Source organism: Myotis nattereri, assembly GCF_964212035.1.
Source record: "Myotis nattereri genome assembly, chromosome: 19".
Taxonomy (NCBI): domain Eukaryota; kingdom Metazoa; phylum Chordata; class Mammalia; order Chiroptera; family Vespertilionidae; genus Myotis; species Myotis nattereri.
Window position 1 is genome coordinate 9,759,307 of NC_138095.1, and position 20,777 is coordinate 9,780,083.

General features: G+C 41.6%; 1 protein-coding gene across 4 annotated transcripts in view; it reads left to right on the plus strand.

Annotated features, from left to right (window-relative positions):
* The window catches only part of HECTD4 (HECT domain E3 ubiquitin protein ligase 4), a 150,604-nt gene that overhangs the window by 69,699 nt on the left and 60,128 nt on the right, over window positions 1-20,777 (plus strand). For 2 of the 4 annotated variants that reach the window (XM_081113358.1, XM_081113359.1), the window contains exons 19-35: window positions 1,452-1,605; window positions 2,101-2,201; window positions 4,156-4,354; window positions 6,428-6,574; window positions 7,707-7,811; window positions 9,164-9,327; window positions 9,785-10,018; window positions 10,986-11,178; window positions 11,364-11,468; window positions 12,191-12,279; window positions 12,645-12,820; window positions 14,565-14,700; window positions 14,818-14,959; window positions 15,055-15,221; window positions 17,336-17,482; window positions 18,157-18,341; window positions 19,806-19,959. In XM_081113358.1, the coding sequence (XP_080969484.1) occupies window positions 1,452-1,605; window positions 2,101-2,201; window positions 4,156-4,354; window positions 6,428-6,574; window positions 7,707-7,811; window positions 9,164-9,327; window positions 9,785-10,018; window positions 10,986-11,178; window positions 11,364-11,468; window positions 12,191-12,279; window positions 12,645-12,820; window positions 14,565-14,700; window positions 14,818-14,959; window positions 15,055-15,221; window positions 17,336-17,482; window positions 18,157-18,341; window positions 19,806-19,959 (2,598 nt within the window). The remainder of the gene's footprint in view (window positions 1-1,451; window positions 1,606-2,100; window positions 2,202-4,155; window positions 4,355-6,427; window positions 6,575-7,706; window positions 7,812-9,163; window positions 9,328-9,784; window positions 10,019-10,985; window positions 11,179-11,363; window positions 11,469-12,190; window positions 12,280-12,644; window positions 12,821-14,564; window positions 14,701-14,817; window positions 14,960-15,054; window positions 15,222-17,335; window positions 17,483-18,156; window positions 18,342-19,805; window positions 19,960-20,777) is intronic. The other 2 variants (XM_081113360.1, XM_081113361.1) reach the window with 1 other exon arrangement.

A 20,777-nucleotide genomic window follows, 5' to 3' on the forward strand; every position in this document is an offset into this window, starting at 1 on the left:
CATCGATCAGCTGCCTCCTGCACATCCCCTACTGGGGATATGTGCGCAACCCAGGTACATGCCCTTGTCCGGAATCGAACCCGGGACCCTTCAGTCCGCAGGCCGACGCTCTATCCACTGAGCCAAACCGGTTTTGGCTATTCACTTGATTCTTAGATTCACTTGTTGATAGATGCATATTTGTTGTTCATAATTTGTATCTTTACCTTTTTGTTCCTCTTCCTCTTCTTAAAGGATACCTTTCAGCATTTCATATAATCCTGGTTTGGTGGTGATGAACTCCTTTAGCTTTTCCTTATCTGTGAAGCTCTTTATCTGACCTTCAATTCTGAATGATAGCTTTGCTGGATAAAGTAATCTTGGTTGTAGGTTCTTGGTATTCATCACTTTGAATATTTCTTGCCACTCCCTTCTGGCCTGCAAAGTTTCTGTTGAGAAATCAGCTGACAGTCGTATGGGTATTCCCTTGTAGGTAACTGAGTTTCTTTCTCTTGCTGTTTTTAAGATTCTCTCTTTATCTTTTGCTCTTGGCATTTTAATTATGATGTGTCTTGGTGTGGTCCTCTTTGGATTCCTTTTGTTTGGGGGTCTCCGCGCTTCTTGGACCTGTAAGTCCAGCAAATTCTTTAAAAATAAAAAAAGACTGTGCCTAGGTAATTATTTAACAATATATAGATATATCAAGTCATTACATTGTTCACTTTAAATTTATACAATTTTATATGTCAATTAGATCTCAATAAAATGGGGGGGGGGTGTGATTTTAAAATCAAATGAAAAATCTGCCTGCCTCTGTACCCCACACAAGCCAGTTTCTCTAGGCAAAAGTGGGGGTTACTTCTGTGGGTAGGTGAACTGGTGTGTAGCCACTCATTTTCTTGCTGTCAGAGACTCAGGGCAGCCCCAGAGCCAAGGGAGCTCTGCAGATGGTAGCTACCTAGAATAGCCATTTGCCTACCTAGAAGACCCATTTATTTCATTTTTTAAAATATATTTTATTGATTTTTTACAGAGAGGAAGGGAGAGGGACAGAGAGTTAGAAACAGTGATCAGCTGCCTCCTGCACACCCCCTACTGGGGATGTGCTCACAACCAAGGTACATGCCCTTGACGGAATGGAACCTGGGACCCTTGAGTCTGCAGGCCCACGCTCCATCTATTGAGCCAAACCGGTCAGGGCTAGAAGACCCATTTATAAAGCGCTTCAGAGGTGCTATGAAATTCACCATGTAAACATTTTTTGAGTGTGCAAAATCATAGGTTGAAGAGGAAATCTATTGAGATTTCTGTTTCCTCTCTCAGTAGTAGAAGATGGGAAATTTGTGGATTAAATTGCTGTCAACTGTAAGTGCTTCACTAATTCAAGAGAATTTGTCAGATAAAGATGATGTCAGTTGCTTTTTCACATGCTGGGGGATAACATAAGTGCATTTTCTTGACAATTTTTGTAGGTTAAAAGGCTTGGAACAAGTTACTAAAGCTACCATGCTTGGTCACCTTCTTCCAGTGCTACTGACTTCCCTGATGCATCCAAATTTGCAGACTCTGATCATGGCTGACGCCCTGATGCCTCAGCTAGTGCAGCTGGTACTCTATACCAGTCAGGTACGATCCTTGGTGTGCCAGCGTGCACTGCTCTGCAGCCGTGTGCATTCGCTGAAGGCAGTAAATATAACCATGTCTCTCAGAAGCCAAGGGAACTAACAATGGAATGAAGAAAAACATCGTGTCTTAAAAGTAAACTGAAACATTAAAGGAAAACAATTTATTTGTTTGACTAAATTATTTACTGCAATCTTTTAGCAAATACTAGTTGCTAGTCAGCTATAAAAGTGCTAATCTACAATGCTACTGAGATCCTGCCATGATATTTCGTCTTCTGAGTTCTTGGTGGCTATCGGTAACCAATATAAATATGTTCCATTCCAGCATTGATTAAAATGATGTTAAATGGTCTAAGTAGCAAAGCATTTTTTAGTGAAAGAGGGCAGACTAGGATTGCAAAAAGATGATTTAAGTGATAATTCTAAGTTTGGCTCTGGTACCATCCAGATAACTGACGTAAGCACTTTAAGACATGATGATGGTTTTGTGTTTCAGACGGCTTTGCTGCTTAAAACCCAGTGTCCAGTTTTTGCCGAGGTGGGCTGTTCCCCATGTGGTGCATCAGACCAGAAGGGCAGGCTGTTCCCTGATGAGAGGTGAGTGATGCTGCTTCCTCGCAGGAACCCCTGCCTTGTTTTCTTCTGGTGAAAGCCTAGTGCTTCTTTTACAACAGTGATTTTTAGCGAGGATCATCTAACTGAAAAAAGAAAGAGAATTCAGGGACAAAATTTTCCGGATAATTATAGAATTGCTTTGTAGTCTTATAGGAGCAGGTTAGAATAAATTTCTCCACCGATCAAGAGATTAGTTCAGAATTGACAAGTTGTCAAATATTAATTATGAGGATGTAAATCATGATGACTTTGGCAAACAGTTTGACAGTTTCTCAAAAAGTTAAACTTATATGACCCAGCTATTTCACTTCTAGAGAAAAGAGAGCATAGATTCTGACAAAGACTTGTATTGAAGGTTATAACAGCTTTAGTTAGAATAGCCCAAAAGCAAGAAACACCCCAAATGTCCATCAACAAGTGAGGGGATATATACACACAATGGTATAAGCATACAATGAAATCCTACTCAGCAATAAAAAGGAATGAACTATAGATATATTCAACAACATAGATGAATCTTAGACTACTTAAGCTGAGTGAAAGAAGCCAAACCCCCACAAAAGGTATCCTATATAATAAAAGGCTAATATGCAAATCGACCGAACGGCAGAAGGATCAGTCGCTATGATGCGCACTGACCACCAGGGGTTAGTGCAGGAGCTCAATGCAGGAGCTGCCCCCTAGTGGTCAGTGCGCTCCCACAGGCGGAGTGTCACTCAGCAAGAAGCTGAGCTTATGGCTGGTGAGCGTAGTGGTGGTGGCAGGAGCCTCTCCCACCTCCGCGGCAGTCGGACATCCCCCAAGGGCTCCCGGACTGCGAGAGGGCACAGGTCAGGCTGAGGAACAACCCCCCACCTCCGCTGCTGAGTGCATGAATTTCATGCACCGGGCCTCTGGTATACTATATAATTCTATTTATATAAAACTCTGAAAAATGCAAGCTAATTTCTAGTGACAGAAAGCAAAGTGGTCTGGATTATCAAGAATAAGGAGGAAATTTCACAGGTGTATCCATATGTCCAAACTTACCAAGTTGTACACTTTAAAAAAGTGCAATTTGTTATATGTTAATTACATCTCATTAAAGTTGTCTTTAAAAGCACTGATCAGAAAGGAAGGACTTCTGGGTTTCTCGAGAGCAGTATGCTATCCAAGTGAGCTTTGTGAAGTAATGAAAATGTGTATTTTTGTTGTCTAGTACTGTTGGCGACAGCCACATGCTGTTATCCAGTATTTGAAGTGTAACTAATGTGACCAAGAAATTAAATTTTAAATTGTATTTAATTTAGATTCAATTTAAGTAGCCATATTTTGACTAAGTAACTACCATATTGGATAGCACAGAGCTGAAAGAGAATTCCACAGCAGCTAAGTGCAGGATTAGGAGTTTGTATCCCACAACCTGGGGCTGTGACATCCTTGAGAGTTCAATTATAATAGATAAGAGGAACTTTGAAGATACTTTTCTGAAGTAAAAATTACAGTATAAAGTAGTTGCATAGACTTATGGAGTTTTCAGCAATTGATGTTCAGATATCAACAAAAGGAACCTTTATAGGATGCTGATCCTGTGGAATTTGGAAACCGGACAATTTAAATGCTTACAGTATCTTCTTTTTCTTTTTTTCTGAGTAACTTTAAATGAGAGTTGGTGAGGTCTCCTCTTGGGTATGATTTGGACTTCCGCCTTGAAAAAAGAGAGGGAAATGCAAATATATTATATAACAACAACAAAAGAAAAGAACCTAATATGTAGGATTTTTTAAAATGTTTCTGATCGCCACTGATATCAAGCATTCAAAAGCCACAATGTTGTCATACTGCATGCTGTGGAAAATTAAAGGGACATTTCTTAACCTATTCTATTTCACTGTGTTAATTTTCTTCTTTCTGTCCTTGCTGCTAAACTAGTCATGTTCTCTTTGTCTGGTTGTAGGATGCTGGAAGAGAAGGAAGAGCCAGGCTTTCTCACTGGTTTAAAGATTCCTGCTCCATGGGCTGCTGGCAAGACTGTGGAAACAGTCCATCCTGTCAGAGACAACTATAAATTTAAAGAGACTGTCCACATCCCAGGAGCTCGCTGCCTGTATCTTAGATTCGATAGCAGATGCTCTTCACAATATGACTATGACAAAGTAAGCAAGAACCGCTTTAGAATTGGTTCCACCGCTAATAAGCTGATTATCTTTATATGCTTCTTATTTTCCTTTGCTGCTTGTCATCATTCTTGACGTATTTCTGTCTGCAGATATCTCGTAGGAGAGCTTCCCTAAGATAATGCCTTGAAGGTAGTGATTGGGGGAGTCAAAGAGCCAGCACCTCTGGGGTCTAAGAACAGTGTTTTAATAACGTGTTGAAAGTGGGCTTTTGTAAGTTTTCAAAGTTTAGATCGAGTCAAAGGAAATTTTTCTTTTTGTTCTGCTTACTTCCTGCCTCCCTCTGTGCTTGGAATTCCTGTAGATGTGTGTCCATTCATCTAGAAAGGTCTTACTGCCCAATCCTTGGGGCTTCTCATGTATCTCTTGGGGAGAAGGTGTCCTTTCAGAAGGGCTTGTCTTGGTTTAGGTTATTCTTTGCCATTGTCTCCGGAGACACTTCCACATACTTGGAGGAGGTGTAGTTTCCAGCCTGGTGGCCAAACCAAATTATAAGTAAAAGGAAGTGTTTAGGGCTTGAGATGTTTTCTTCTGTTTATAATTGTTACATTATAAACCATTATGCTGAACTTATGAGGAAAGGCTAATGAAATCGTGATATGTAACATATAAAAGAACAACTGAAGGATTATCTAATAGCTTTGTACTTACACAGGACTATTTTTATGTAGATTGTTAGCTGTCTGTTATATCTCTCCTTCCTGAACTTTGTAAGGGCAATTGGTCTTATATCCCGGGGGTACTTAGGTTAAGAATAAAGGACTTCTTAACTGAATATATAATGAAATAGTAAAACACACTACTGGCAAATTATAGAATCCTCTTCCCTATTATCTTTGGGCTAGTGAAGATTCCCAGATGTCAGGAGGGACTTAAGACTTGCCCCCAAAATCACCATAGCTGCAAACAAGAGACTTTAGAAAATAGTCTTTGGTGGGCCTCTCAAAAAATAGATTTTTTAAAAAAAGTGGCATCAGTCTGCACCACTTCATAGCCCCTGGCATCAGCTACCCCCATGTTTTAGATGCAAATGATAATGACTATTTAAAATAGAAATGGAAGAGTTGCCATTTTAGTTGGTGTCACTAAGTTTCTCCATTAAAAGCCAGTAATTTGCATCTTCTGATGGATGCTGACCTGCACCTGCACTAGATACTAGTGTTAAATGTGGAGGTACAGGGATGCTCACTACATGGATAGAAGAAACATATACTTTTCCAGTGGTCCCGCTGGTGTCAGGAGGGTACAAAGTCACAAAATGATAAGTGTCCAGGACTAAAAGTGCAGCTTTTAGATCCAAACTGATCTCTCTGACGCAGTCACAGGCTGTCAGTACATGTTTGAGACAGGATTTGGTATTCGCAGAAGCCAGAGCCTTATTCTTCCTGTGAGAGTATTTGAATACCACACGGCCTCTAAATTCGAAAGGCGGTTAATTGGATATCAGCGAAGAGCCTTTATTGAAGAAAAGCGTTGATACATGAAAACTGACCCAAGGAGCAGCCCCCTTTCTGCCCAAATCTGTGTCATTTTCTTTTTATACCATGAAGCAACATTCTAAGAATATATGGCTTATTTTCAATTTGTTGCATTTTTTAAAATCCTCATTCATTGAGGTTTTTGGGTTGTTTTGTTTTTTGCTTTTATTTTGTTGTTGTATGAGATATAACCATCTTTTTACCTGTATTTGCTCACTTTATTAATTTTGGGGAGGACTTAAGGGGGCAAACTGTACCTTTTATTAATGAATTATATGTAGTTATTTAGGATTCTAATAGCTATTTAAAAATATATATATATGTTAACTGAGTGTAACTATTTTAATGTGAAGTGCCCAAGTCAATTAAATTGTGATAATATTTGTTATTCTGTAGCTGCCCTGTAAATACCAATGGTTGATTGCATTCAAACTAATATCAGTTGTACCTTTAAAAAAAAATCAGGGAATATTAGTTATATTATGACTTCAGTGCCTGGTTATAAATGTATTTTTAAACAACATTTTCTGCAGCCTTTTTATTTGTAGATGTTGTTTTTGTTTTTCTTTTACAGTCTAACAGTATATTTTCTGTTTTGAAGTTGGTGATATACGCGGGGCCTAACACAAACAGTAGGAAGGTTGCTGAGTATGGAGGCAACACACTGGGATACGGCAGCCGTAGTGTCTTAGGAACTGGTTGGCCAAAAGACTTGGTGAAGGTATGGCATCCAGTCACATTCACTTCATAGAAAAGAAAAATGAACGTGCACTCCTCACGGGCCCAAGTATATTAACTGGAATTCCAGAAAGCGTTGCCACGGGGGCTTTTTTGAGGTGGGGCTACCTTGCCAGGCCTGTGAAGTCACTACTTCATTCAAAATGACCCTCCTTTCCCTTGCAGGGCATCAGACCCCTGTCCACTGCAGAGCCTGTCCCACGGGTTACTGCATGGACTGAGGTGGTCACATTTCCTTCCCTGGCCACTAAAAGGACTGCTAGTTCTTCCAGCTCACTTCTTCCCTGAGAAAGGACACCCTTATTGTGGCTGCCCTGGACCCACAGGGCCATTGAAGTTTACAAATGTGGAATCAATGTTTGCAGATGAATTTGGGCCTTAGGAGCAAAAATGATGATCCATTCTGAGACTGATAAGATTTGAGCCATGCTCTGTGATCTGGGCCCTTGAATTACCACATACCTACCTAGAACATGAATATGAACTGAAAAACCCATTAAGACCCCCAAACCTCTCCCAAGTGTGTTCCCAGAGCCTTTATCTCATATACATTATGTACCCGCTCTAATTCAGCCACAGACAATGAGTTTCTTCCAGAGGGCTAGTCCCGAGCGTCCGACGCCAGATCAGCACAGCACTTTTAGCTGTTCTCTTTTCCTGCCTTTTGATTCTCAAACACTGTGTTGGTTCTACCACACAGAGCAGGCTCTTCCAGCACCGCCCCTGTGTTCTGCACGACACGGGCCATCTGCTTGCCTTATTGGCACAAGCAAGGTGGTGATGTGAAGAGGGGGGAGGAGGGCAGAAAGAATAGACATTTGAGGTATTTATTAAAATTATGCTTAAGATTTGATTCATCTTTACTCTGATCCTGCTATTGGGCAGTTGTGATCCACTTCACAGATGCCTCGTCCCAAAAGCCACCTGGGCAGGAGAGACACCTGAAAGGTTGATGTCCAAATGAGAGGGGATGGAATTTGAATTTAAAAAGCAAGTGAGGAAAGGAGTGAAGTATTGCTGTGGTCCTTTTGAAAGTAAATCTCTGAAATTCATTGCTCTCTTGAAAACCGTGTGTCTTGTTTTTAAAGTGCATTTTCCCCCCCTTAAATTTTAAGGTGGAAGGAGATACAGTCACCTTCTCCTTTGAAATGAGAAGTGGCCGTGAACACAACACTCCTGACAAAGCCATGTGGGGCTTTGCTTGCACAGTTCGAGCTCAGGTACTTGACTAACCTCTGCTGTGGACATAGTCGTTTCTCCTTTGTGCCTCGATTGCGTACATCATATTTGCCTTGGAAGCAGGGCAGAATATGAGCCACTGTTTCATCCATCTCTTCCATTTGAAAGACGTAGACTATGGTAGTAAGTGGTGGTTTTATGGAATAAAACTAGCTGTGACCTCAGATCCATTTAGCAGCACGGAGAACCGTGGCCAGGGCTCTGTCTTCGAAGCCGGGAGTGGTGATCTGCATCCAGAGTCTTTCCATAGGACGAAGAAAACTTAGACACTAAGCATTTGGACTCTGGGTTTTAAGAGTAGTAGGGTCAGATTATTTTCATTCTAGTCCCAAAGGCTCTTCTTGCTAGACTAGGTCTATCTCTGATTATATTTGTGTTATACTCTGTGTACACGTTTTATCTACCCTTTTTAGCAGTGCATAATAGTTATTCCCCACCTCCCTCTGACCCCGGAATCTATGTAAATAAATTATTTTCCCACCTAAAAAAAAAAAAAAAAGGAGAGGGAGGAGCAGGAGTTTACTAGCCCCTCAAGGTGCCTGATTTGTACAGTGTATTTTAGATTGGGGACCACTTAAGGTTAAGCAAGCTAAGACTCTCTGGAGTAGAATTCTCTGCTAGAATGTAAGCGCTGAGTGAGCAGGCATCTTTATTTTATTCTCTGCTGTATCTCAAGCTCCTAGAGCAATGGCTGGTACACAGGAGGTATTCAATAAATATTTATTGAATGAATTTTTTTAATATATTTTATTGATTTTTTACAGAGAGGAAGGGAGAGGGAAAGAGAGTTAGAAACATCACTGAGAGAGAAGCATCGATCAGCTGCCTCCTGCACACCCCCTACCGAGGATGTGCCTGCAACCAAGGTACATGCCCTTGACTGGAATTGAACCCGGGACCCTTCAGTCCGCAGGCCGACACTCTATCCACTGAACCAAACCAGTCAGGGCTATTGAATGAATTCTCTGTCATCACTGACAACATCTTGGTTTGAGCACAGGATGGAGGTGACAAAACGAAATAGTGACTTATACCCAGGTAGGCACAGCAGAGGAGTTACCCAAACACTCGTGCATGGGATCTGTGCTGTTTCTAATATGGAGTCTTATTGGCTCTTCTCTCTCCAGAACTGTGTTGAGACTTCACTCTGTGGTCATTCCAGTGCCACCATCTCTCTGCTCATGGTTGGGTGCTGTCCCTGGGTCCCATAGCAGTGGTACTTGATGCTGCTCTGTGAGCCCTCTGGTTGGGGACAGTGCAGTGTGGTGAGTGCAGGTGGAGGGGCTCTACCATGTGCACTGACCAGTGTGGTTTGCCCCTGTCTGCATTGTAGGAGTCTTCGGAGGATGTGTCAGGAGGCTTGCCCTTTCTGGTAGACCTGGCTTTAGGTCTGTCTGTGTTAGCTTGTTCCATGTTAAGAATCCTGTACAATGGACCAGAAATTACCAAAGAAGAAGAAGCCTGTCAGGAGCTATTGCGGTCCAAACTTTTACAAAGGTAACAAAAGGCTCATATGGGGCTGGTTTTGCTCACAAAGGAGAAATGACTTGATGTGGAAAACGACTTTTAGTGTTTGCCGGATGATCGTGCCTACTGCCTGACAATCCTGTGGGTGTCATTGTGTAATTAAATTAAAGGATCCCCAAAAGGATGGGTAGATGGATGATAAAGCAAATAGGGCAAATACTTATTTGAGAATCTAGGCAATGGGTATATGGCTGATAACCATGTAATTCTTTCAGCTTTTAAAATGTTTTAAAGTTTTCATAATGAAATGTTGGGAAGAGGTAAATTTCCAAAGATGTGGTTTTGTATAATATGTTCATTTTCTTTAGAGCATATTTAAGTAGTGAATAAATACATAATGTGATCCTTCATGTTTTATTTGTCTGCAAACTTTAAGTAGCTTTCCAGATGGAAGAGGAAGTGCAGAACCTCTTTTCTGTCTGTTCAGGTGCCAGTGGCAGGTGGAAGCCAATGGCGTGATCTCCCCTGCCCTTACTCCAAGCCCGTCTCCATTGCCTCTGACCATTGAGGAAGACAGAGAATTCACCTACCCCTCTGACGTCCTCGTGCCTCCAGTTGGAAGCTACTTTGATCTGCCCCGGATCAGGCTGCCTCCAGGAATCATGATAAAGCTCAGGGAAATTTCTGGGCGTGCTAGACCTCAATTTAGACCAAGCATAAAGTATGTTTCTGTATAGCATTTCATTTTTCCAATGAAAAACATGTTTAAATAGTTGAAGGGGGGTAACTTTCTTATAGTCTAGTAAATGAACCTTTAATTTAATGTTTGTTTAATGATTGTTAACCAAGTATCCCAGGTGGCACTCTGGTGTGGGCTTGTAGTGAGCAGTTAGCATCACCTGGGAACTTGTTAGTTCTTGGGCCCCATTTCACACCTGCTGAACCAGGACCTCTGAGGATGGGGCCCAATAATCTGTTTTCACAATATTTCCATATGATTCTGATGCATGCTACAGTTTGACAAGTTCTAGGTTTTTCTCAGGTGGCTTTATCTTCTACTTTCATTTCCATAGAGTCAAGCGGTGTTTCTTTGTTTTTGATACCTAAAGAGATGGTGAGGGAGGGGTCTTTATTCTAGAAGTCTTGCAGTTACAGATGTCTTCATGGTATTCTTGTTTAAAGTGAACCCTATTTTGCAAGCCTCTGCTCTGCCTAATGAGGCAAGATTGCCTATTTCAGAGAAAAATATAAAGAATAGATGACATTTAAAATGAAAAAAATACAGAAGCACCATTGCTTTCAGCCCAACATCCGTACACACGAAATACTACAAGCCACAAACTGCATGAAATTAATTGGCAGATAATTGGTGCCAAAGGTCTTTTTTGATTCTGACACCTCTGCCAGCTCTAATGTGACTAGAGTTCAAAATGTATGAATCATAGAAAGTGAAATATCATTCATTTTGATTTTCAGCTTTATCAGCCAATGTTAGTTTTATCAGTTAAATATATTTAATTATTGCCAACTTGATAGGAAAGCCATCATATAATGTTCATGCCTCTTTATTGGAATAGGTGTGAATATTTAATATATTTAAATCCAAGCCTACGTTCTTTAGCCTGTAAGAACGTACTGGTAAGGTGAGCACATGGCATATCCTTGACCACTTTCCCTTGTAATCACAGAGAGGTAATTCAGCCAGATGTGATGGAGGAGATGGTGGTGTCATGTGTGATTAAGCACCTGAACTTGGTTGATGCACTGCAGTCTCTCATAAACTTCCAGTATCAAGAAGAGCACGCTGAGGAGTATGACTTACTGTGTAAAATTATGGGAGAGACCTTTAAGAAACTCAATGCCATGGAGAGACAGCTGCAGGTAAGGGAAGGCTAAACACCAGCATGTCTCCTATAGCTGTTGGAAATCACTTCATTCCTAGACATGTAAGGAAGTTTACAAAGTGACCTGAATGGTTATGACGATCACGACCAGCACTCGGCATCTGTAGGCCGCAAGCGTTTCCCTTTTGCGCTGACGTTCACGCTGTTTTCTTTCAATGGCAGAGTGTTGCGGAATTGGAACAGAAATGGCAGAGTGAGGCGGACGAAGCTGCGCAGGGGAAGCTGGAGAGCAACATGCCGTTCTTCTACGACTATCACTTCAACGAGGTGCGAGTACATGCCACGTGCACAGAGATAGAATCAGGTCACTTCCTAAAATGTTGCACACCCCAAAATGCACCCATTCTTTAAAAGGGTTAAATAAAATGTATTAGAACAACATGTCAATAATACAAATAATAAATTACTTCTTAAGTTATTTTTATGGGAATGCACATGTTGACTCCCTTGTTTTAAAAATATATTTTTATTGATTTCAGAGAGGAAGGGAGAGGGAGAGAGAGATAGAAACATCAGTGATAAAAGAGAATCATTGATTGACTGCCTCCTGCACGGGGCCCTTTACTGGGGATCAAGCCTGCAAAGCAAGCCTGTGCCCTTGACCGGACTCGAACCCTGGAACCTTCAGTCCGCAGGCTAATGCTCTAGCCACTGAGCCAAACCGACTAGGGATTGTTAAGTTGTTTTTTAACTGATTAATAGTGTTATAAAGAAGCTAGCATCATTATCAAATTTTGCTTTCAAGCCTTAAAAAAATGAAATCAATGGCAGAGTTATAAGCACTGAAAAAAAATCCTCAGAAAGTGGCCAATACCATTTTTAATCACTGAAGTATCAAGTGATAATTTACAAATGTGCTTCTGGCATAGAAATATGGACCAAAGAGGGTGCTTTTCCCCCTGAAATTTTCTATTCCTTTTAACATGTGCAGAAAAACTCAGTCTTTGCAGATCCCACATACCATCTTTTCTTGATTTTTCCTTCTTTAGAACAAAGTGAAAGAACTAGAACTTTTGTGTTCAATGAAGGAAGTCTCCTTTGATGGAAATGATCTTGAAAACATGGTCCTATCACTGAGGTTAGTGATGTTAATAACTATGCAAAGCTAATTTATTCCCTTGGTGCTCAAAAAATGTGAAGATCTAGTCTCAACAGATATTTTATAAAAGAGTGTGTACTCACGAAATACTTTAGACGTGTGAATTTTTATTTTAACCTTCAAAAGTTAGCACCATGGCATTTGAAACTGGGCAGAAAGAACTAAAACTGACCACAGTTTTATAGCCCTGCTCCCCTCTGATGGGGAAAAGAGGAGGTGAGCAATATTGATCAATTGACTTTTGCTTAGTTTCCCGTCTATCTTCTCATATATTTTGTAATGAAAAAAACTTCGGATTTGGTAAACTGGAGAATGACTAAATGCACCTGAGCCTTTCTTTATAGGGAGAAGTTCCTACAAGAAGTGAATTCTCTTATTCAGAAACCCTCGCACCCACTGGCTAAAACGAAGACATTAGTGAAGAGCTTAATGAACCGAGCCGAACTCTTGCTGCATGTCACCATTGCGGCCCATTCTGGCCTCACCAGAAGCATCTCGGGGACCCCTGCAGAGACTCCGGGTACTGCTCCAAGCCAGCCCTGCACAGGCTCTTTGCACTAGCCGGCTCACAAAATGTGCATCAGCTACTTTTTAAAAAATCACTCTTGTGTACTCTCAGAAAGGAAGAAAAAGGGAATTTTAAAATTTTTTATTGTGCCTTTTACTTTTTTCAGCCACGAAATGCTTTTCATAGAATTCACGTGGTGTTTTGTGAGGCAGCTGAGCACCGGGGATGCTTCCTTGCCTGCCTCTTCCATTTTTCTTGAGAGCATCCTAAGGAGCCCATTGACATGTATTTTTATAATTTTATGCCCCTTATTTTTAGTTGATGGTTTGCCATTTTCATAGTAACATATATAACTAGATAGTCAATATTGTGAACCTTTTTTTTAAAAAATGTTATTGATTTCAGAGAGGAAGGGAGAGGGAAAGAGAGAGAGAAACATCAATGATGAACGAGAACCATTGATCGGCTGCCTCCTGCATGCCCCACACTGGGGATTGAGCCAACAACCCGGGCCTGTGTCCTGACCAGGAATTGAATTGAATTGTGACCTCTTGGTTCAAAGGTGGATGCTCAACCACTGAGCCATGCTAGCTGGGCAGTATTGTGAATCTTTTAATGCATCATATTTTCCTCTTGAAACTGAGTTTGCATTTTGTCTCCCCCCCACCCCCATTTCATCTTTTAATAATTAGGTGGAATCTTCTAGCATGAATTTCCACTATTAGATTTTTCCCCCTGATCTCATTCTAATTGTTAGCCTGAAAAAGTGTTTCTCAGGGACATTAATGAGTCTTCTTACTTAAGTGGGATCACAACTTTGGGCATAGTCCAAAATAACAAGTGTTAATTCTTCTCCTGAAAACACAAGTTGAGTAAACATATTCTTAAATGAAAGACTGCATGTAATCCAGCCCATTACCTGGTGGACACTTTTCAGCAAGCAAACTCGTTTGCAATCAGCTGATTGCCTAGGGCTCCTCTCACTTAGGAGAGAAGTCTAGGCTGACTCCCAGGTTTCTGACCCTGCCCATAGGCTACCGCTCCCTGAGAACATCAGGGGAAGTGTGCCAAGTGTGCAGCGAGATCGCATGCCAGGATGGTCCGCTACATGATGTCCCTGGCCCCGTTAGCCCTGGTTACTTACAGTTCCCATAGAAAGACAACGACTCACTAAGGCTGGGGATGCTTTCCAAGCGGCTCTTACTTTAAAGTGTTCCTTTATAAAGCAACTGTTTTCCTGGATAGGGTCAAGGAGTATATCTTATAGGAAGGGGCTGGTCAGATTCTAGCTCAAGTGTGATATTTATTCTTACTATGATCAAAACAGGTGTTGCAAAATGGTAGTAAGTTCGTTAAACAAATCCAGGATTAAAGGGGAACAAAAGCCATCTTTGGGTGAAAAAAGGGTCTGGATTTACTTGAATTAATAAATTTTTGCTGCCAGAAATCACTTTATTCTCTCTTGCTTTTTAAAATGCTCTACTGAAGTGGACATTGATAGTCTATGAAATTAGATGAATTTTTGAGCCTTTGGAAACCCAATTTGGTGAAAAGATTTTAGTTTTCCAAGTTAAGATTATTTTTAACCTAATATCTAGGTTTTAAAAATTTGCCTACAAATATTAGTTGTGCTTTGCTTGCTGGTTTGGTGGTTGAAGTCTCACAGAAAGCAAAGCTATTCGGTAGTTCCAGGTGGCTGCTATCCTTACAAATGGGATAGCAGATATGTGAAGCCTTTTATTCCTCTCTGTTCCAGCTTGTAAATCAGCTTCTGAAACAAAGGTGATATCTCATGCTGTGCGGCAGCCTGTTTTTCTTCGTAGCATGTCGGCTCCTTCTGACCTCGAAATGATTGGTAATGAAGATTTGGAATTTACTAGAGCAAATCAGAGGTAAATGGCTAATGGCCAAAGTTGGATTCCCACACGCAGTTAAATGCTTTTCAATGAACAAAACACACTCCCTGAGGGTCTCTTGTTTTTCTGAGCCAACAGTTTTCTTTTCCGTAGGCGACGCCATGGGACCAGCCACCGGAGCAGCTCCTTTACGCTTCTGCAGTCATTGGCCATCGAGGACAGCAGGGACAAGCCCACCTACAGTGTCCTGCTGGGGCAGCTGTTTGCTTTCATCGGCACCAACCCTGACCAAGCTGTATGTCACGCATTGCCGACCACAGATAAATAACACTGAAAAGCACAGGCCTGTGGCAGTTAGAATCAGCCGTGCTTCCTTCTCATGCATTTCAGGTGTCCAGCAGCAGCTTCCTTTTGGCTGCACAGACAAGGTGGAGGCGGGGAAACACTCGCAAGCAGGCCCTGGTGCACATGCGCGAACTGTTGACTGCAGCTGTGCGAGTTGGGGGCGTGACGCATCTTGTGGGTCCAGTGACAATGGTTCTTCAGGGAGGACCCAGGTCGGTTGTTTCTGTGGGTTTATACTGTCCTGTCCGGAATGGGCAAAGCCCTTCCAAAGATTATTCTTGGGACCAAGTCATAGACTGTGGTTTTGCTTATGTTTCCTCCTAAAATATTATATTTTTATTTTTATAAAAGTAGTTTATGATTTTATAAACATTCAGCATATACAGAAAATAAGTCTCTTTACTCACCTTTTCCTCTTAAATTCCACTGTTCATTAACAGCATATTGTATCAAGTACACATACATAAATAGCTGTTTAATTCTCTTTGTACACATACGTGTGTATGAGTGTGATTTTTTAAACCTTAGTTCCTATTATACAATACATGCCTTACTGTAATCTTGCTTTAAAGTTGTTTTGCTTTGTATATCTTGGATCTATCTTTTCATGTCACTACATATGAATCTGCTTTACAGTTTCTAAGAACTTCATGGACCTCCACTGTATGGATGTCTAAATTTTATATTATTTAACTCATCCCCTGCTGATGGACACATCGGTTCATTCTTTCTTCTCTGTCTTCCTCTTCCTTCCTTCCTTCTGTTCATTCTTCCTTTTTTCTGTTTTGTTTGTTTTTGCATTAACAATAGTGCTTTAATCAACATCCTTATACTTGTATTTTTGTATACTTTTATGCTTATTTACTGTATTAATTTCTAAAAACATAATTGTAGATACTAACTTAGAAGAAGGTTTTGTAACTGATTTGTGAGGAATTTTGCATTACTAGTTTCCCACTGTGCTTTAGAGATCTTCAGAGAGAAATAGAAAAGGCTTTTCTCTCCTAGTCCTGGGCTGGGACTGCTGGAGGCTGCATGTGCCTCCTGGCAACTCTCTAGGGAATTCTGGCCAACAAGGGAGGGCAGTGGCTGGAGGAAAATGTGTTAACCAGGAGCTCATGTGAATATCTTGAGAAATTTCTGTCAATCAGGGAAGGCTGGTTATTCTTCAGAAGCAAACAACTCCAAAATCTCGGCGGTTTAAGCAAAATTTTAGTTCTTGCTCCTGCCCATCACAGGTCCATCTTGGCTCATGGTAATCACAAGGAGCCCAGGACAGAGAGAAGACCACCATCTCAAAAGCTGTCGGTCCCCTTGTCAGAGCTCTGGTCATTGGCCAGACTAGTCACATGCCCACCCTACCACAGGGGTGCCCAGAAGGCTTAATGGGTAACACTAACAATACCACAACTTACTTCCAGAATAATTTCTCCATAACATTTCCCTCAATTACTAATGACACATGTCAAACTTTTTAAAAAAATGCAAAAAATCCCGAAGTGTAAAATCACCTGTAAATCTAGTATCTTAAAATAAAACTTAACATTTTACTGTATTCTGTCTTTATTCTAACCATAGATCTCATTTCCTATAATGTTATTAGTGGTTCTATAGCACTGTATCATGTTGCTGAACCTTTATTAAGCCAACTCCCTATTTTTAAACCTTAGGATTTATTTTTACTATTATAAACAATATTACATTGCATATATTTGTCAGTATATCTAGATAGTTCCAGTTCTAAACTAATAGCAATTGCTACAGAATCTAGCCCAAGTTGTGTTTTTACACTGGGCAAGTCTTACTTCAGTCAGCTAGATTCTCCTTTTCTGCTAATCGAGTGTGAACTTGAAAAGGACCCTTAGCTGATCTGGGCCTTGGCTTTCTCATTAGGTACAATCACATTCACAGCATTCATTGCTGCATGGGACACTGTAGGTGTGTCTCAAATAAGTAGTTTTCATTGTTAAATACATTTGGGAAATGTTGGGTACCATTTCTTGCTCTTAGATATACTATGGACTTTAACTTTATAAGGCTCTGAGAAGTCCTGCAGTAGGGAGCCTGCTTAACTTTACCTAACCTAGGATTCCTTGTACTTCTCTTGAGTGTGTGGCATTGTCTTGGAGGCACACTTAGAAATCCTGCCCAGCGGTCTCCTGTGGTCCTGCAGTTAGGGAAACACCAGTGATCGCCAAGAAGCGATCCCTTTAGTTCTAAATTCATTAGACACTCAGGTTTCTCAGAAGAAATCTCTTGCCCTCATGTTCACTGTCACTGTTCTTGACATGGTTCAGGAAGCCTGAGTTTTGGTTTTGTTTCCTAGAATTGAAGAACTAACCTGTGGTGGGATGGTTGAGCAGGTCCAGGAAGCCTTTGGCGAGACCATGACCTCTGTCGTGTCTTTGTGTGCTCGTTACCCTATTGCGTGTGCAAACAGCATTGGACTCTTGTGTACCATACCTTACACCAGGTAAGCAAGGAAATGCTTTTTATTGTATGTAAGTTATACCACATTGTAGTTAATTAAATAAAAATATTTTTAACTTAAAAAATTGGATTTTTTTGCTTTGATTATCCAATGATATCATGCTGATTAAATGAGCTTGCCTCCTGACGCCCGATGTTACTATGTAAATTCCTTATTGATGAGTTTCTACATGGTCAAATGTGGCCATTAGAGGTTATATTACATTGCGAGAATGAAGAGGTTTGAAGGGAAAAAAAAGGTCCTTAGGAAATTACTTAAAATTTTGTCAAAATTTTTTTTCATGTGTGCATCTATTTCCTTTCTTAGTCACTCAGTTAATAGTTTGAAGATGTCAGGCACTCATGAAGTCATTCTTTGAATCCCCTTATGATAAAAACATAATTTTTTTCTGTTAGAGCAACCTCGAGTTGATGCCATCAGTTTTTACTTTGCTGTTCTGTATGAACAAACCAGAACTTGAAGTTCCTTATTAATGAAGGAGATCCTCATTCTATAAAAACATTTCTGTGTTCAGTTATACACGGGAGTATCCTAAGTTGTAAACAAAGACCTGTACCGACATGCTTTTTGCCCCTTTGATAACCTGAGTCTTAAGTGAGAGGTTCTTGCGGGCTGGTCGGTTATGTCTGTTCTGTGCACCCCTCCACCCGGCCCAGGAGTGAAGAGAAGTGCCTGGTGCGCAGTGGCCTCGTTCAGCTCATGGACCGGCTGTGCAGCCTGAGCAGTCAGACCGAGTCCGGCTCCAGTGAGAAACAGACCAAGAAACAGAAGGTGGCCACCATGGCCTGGGCAGCCTTCCAGGTGCTTGCCAACCGCTGTGTTGAATGGGAAAAAGAAGAAGGTAAGAAGCAGGATTCCTCTCTCTCCCTTCCTCTATCTCTAAAATCAATTAAAAAAGAAAAAGATACAGTCTAGTGGGGGAAGTTGACCAGTGAACATATAATTACAGGGTAGTCAATGCCATAATTAAGGTGAATACAAAGTGATGTGGGACCATAGAGGTTTCTATAGACCAGCTGTGCTACAGATCAGGCAGAGCTTACCAAAGAAGGTGACATGTCAGTTACTCTTGAAGGGATAATGAAGACTTCCAAGCAGAATAAACAATGCACGTAGACACTGGAATCCAGGAAATCATAGGAAGTTCAGGAAAAGACAAAAAATTGTTGTGGCTTTTATAAGAAACTAGAGGCCTGGTGCACAAAATTTGTGCATGGGGGGGGGGGTCCCTTCAGCCCCGCCTGCTCCCTCTCCTCTGATAGTCTGGGAGCCCTTGGGGATGTCCGACTGATATCATCCACGAGGAGCGGGCCTAAGCCATGAGTCGGACAACCTTAGTGCTGCCATAGTGGTGGGAGAGGCTCCCACCACTGCCGCTGCGCTCGCCAGCCATGAGCCCGGCTTCTGCTGAGTGGAACTCCCCCTGTGGGAGCGCACTGACCACCAGTGGGAAGCTCCTGCATTGAGCGTCTGCCCCCTGGTGGTCAGTGTACATCATAGCAACTATTCGGTCAATTTGCATATTAGCCTTTTATTATATAGGATGCTTGGGAGTGGGGGTGCGAGAGGCTCTGAAACTACAGTGAAAATGAAGCTCCAAAAAGCTTTTTTATTTTGAGAAGAGGTAGGGTGTGGGTTAAAATTAATGTTTTCATTGCAGTAAAATGGTGATTCTTCCCTGCCAATCACAGTCTGTTTTATTATGGTTTTTTATGAATTAACTAGAGGCCCAGTGCACGACATTCGTGCACTGGGGGCAGGGGGGGTCCCTCAGCCCGACTTGCACCCTTTTGCAGTCCGGGAACCCTCAGGGGATGTCTGACTGACATCCTTAGCGCTGCTGTGGAGGCAGGCCACTGTGCTTGCCAGCCGTCAGCCAGCTTGTGGCTAAGCGGTGCTCCCTCTGTGGAAGTGCACTGATCACCAGGGGGCAGCTCCTGCATGGAATGTCTGCCCCTTGGTGGTCAGTGCACATCATAGCGACTGGTCATTCCACCGTTCGGTCAATTTGCAAATTACCCTTTATTATAATAAAATATAGGATTATATTCAGTTTTAATTAAGAATAGTGTCTTTTCTCAACATTGAATCATTTTTCAAGTTGCTATTACCTTTTTGTGTGCAGATATTATCTAATGAGGAGATGCTAATTGGATAGCTAATGAAATACTGAGCAAGTTAAAAAAAAAAATGGGCAAGAGGGGAGGGCTTTAACAGGGAGGCCAAGGAGGAGGACTTGCCAACTTGCAGGCTCACCATGGCTTCTTGGGGTTTCATCAGGCTTTTTCTCTCTTTAACTCTGAAGGCGGCTCCACAGAGGCCGTGCACTCAGGTCTGGCCCGTCAGGTGTCCAGCCTTCTCACTAACCATCTTGCCCGAGCAACTGAGTGCTGTGGCAACCAGGCTGCAGGGAACGATGCTCTCCAGGATGTCCTCAGTCTCCTCAACGATCTCTCGAGGTAGGGCAGGCCCACCGAGCCCTGGGAGTAGGCTGCTTGCCTCTTGAATGATTGGGGTTCCTTTGGTTGCCTTATCTTTTGAACCATGTAAATTACTAGGCTGTTCTGACATACTCCTGCCTCAAGAAAAATAATAGAGAATAATGTCATTGAAAAATAGTATTTCGTTCCAAAATGTGAGGATTATTTAGATGAATATCCACATCATAAAGTAGTATAGTTTGCTTCAATACTTTGCTGGTAACATCTGCTTGCCTTTCAAGTCTATGCATTTACATTCAATAACCAAAAATCCTTACCCTCATTATAACAAGATTAAGGAATGATCAGTCAGGACCTATCATTAACTCACTTTCTCATGCTGTGTCTTTTTAAGTTTTATTTATTGACCTTGAGAGAGAGAGAAACATTGATTTATTGTTCCACTTATTTATGAATTCAAAGGTTTATTCTTGTATGTTCCCTGACTGGGAGTTGAACCCAGAACCTTGGCATATTGGGACAATGCTCTAACCAACTTAGCTACCCAGCCAGGGCCTCATGCTGTGTCTTTAAAAGAAGATTTCTGTGGAAGTTTAGAACCATCATGTTGAGCCATGAGGCCCACGAGAGCTTGTCGGCACAGGCTGCTTGTTGTGTGGCTCCTGCTGGATTCAATGCTTTCTCCTTAGTGATAGCTGTGGCTGATCCCATACTGGTGAGGCCTGCCCAGCACCGCATGGTGGCTCGCGCCTCAAAGTACTCCTTAAAAAGGACTGAAAGATGAACTGTGAGGCTCCTAGGTTAGGTTTCTAAGTCTGGGTGCTCTATGAGTCATG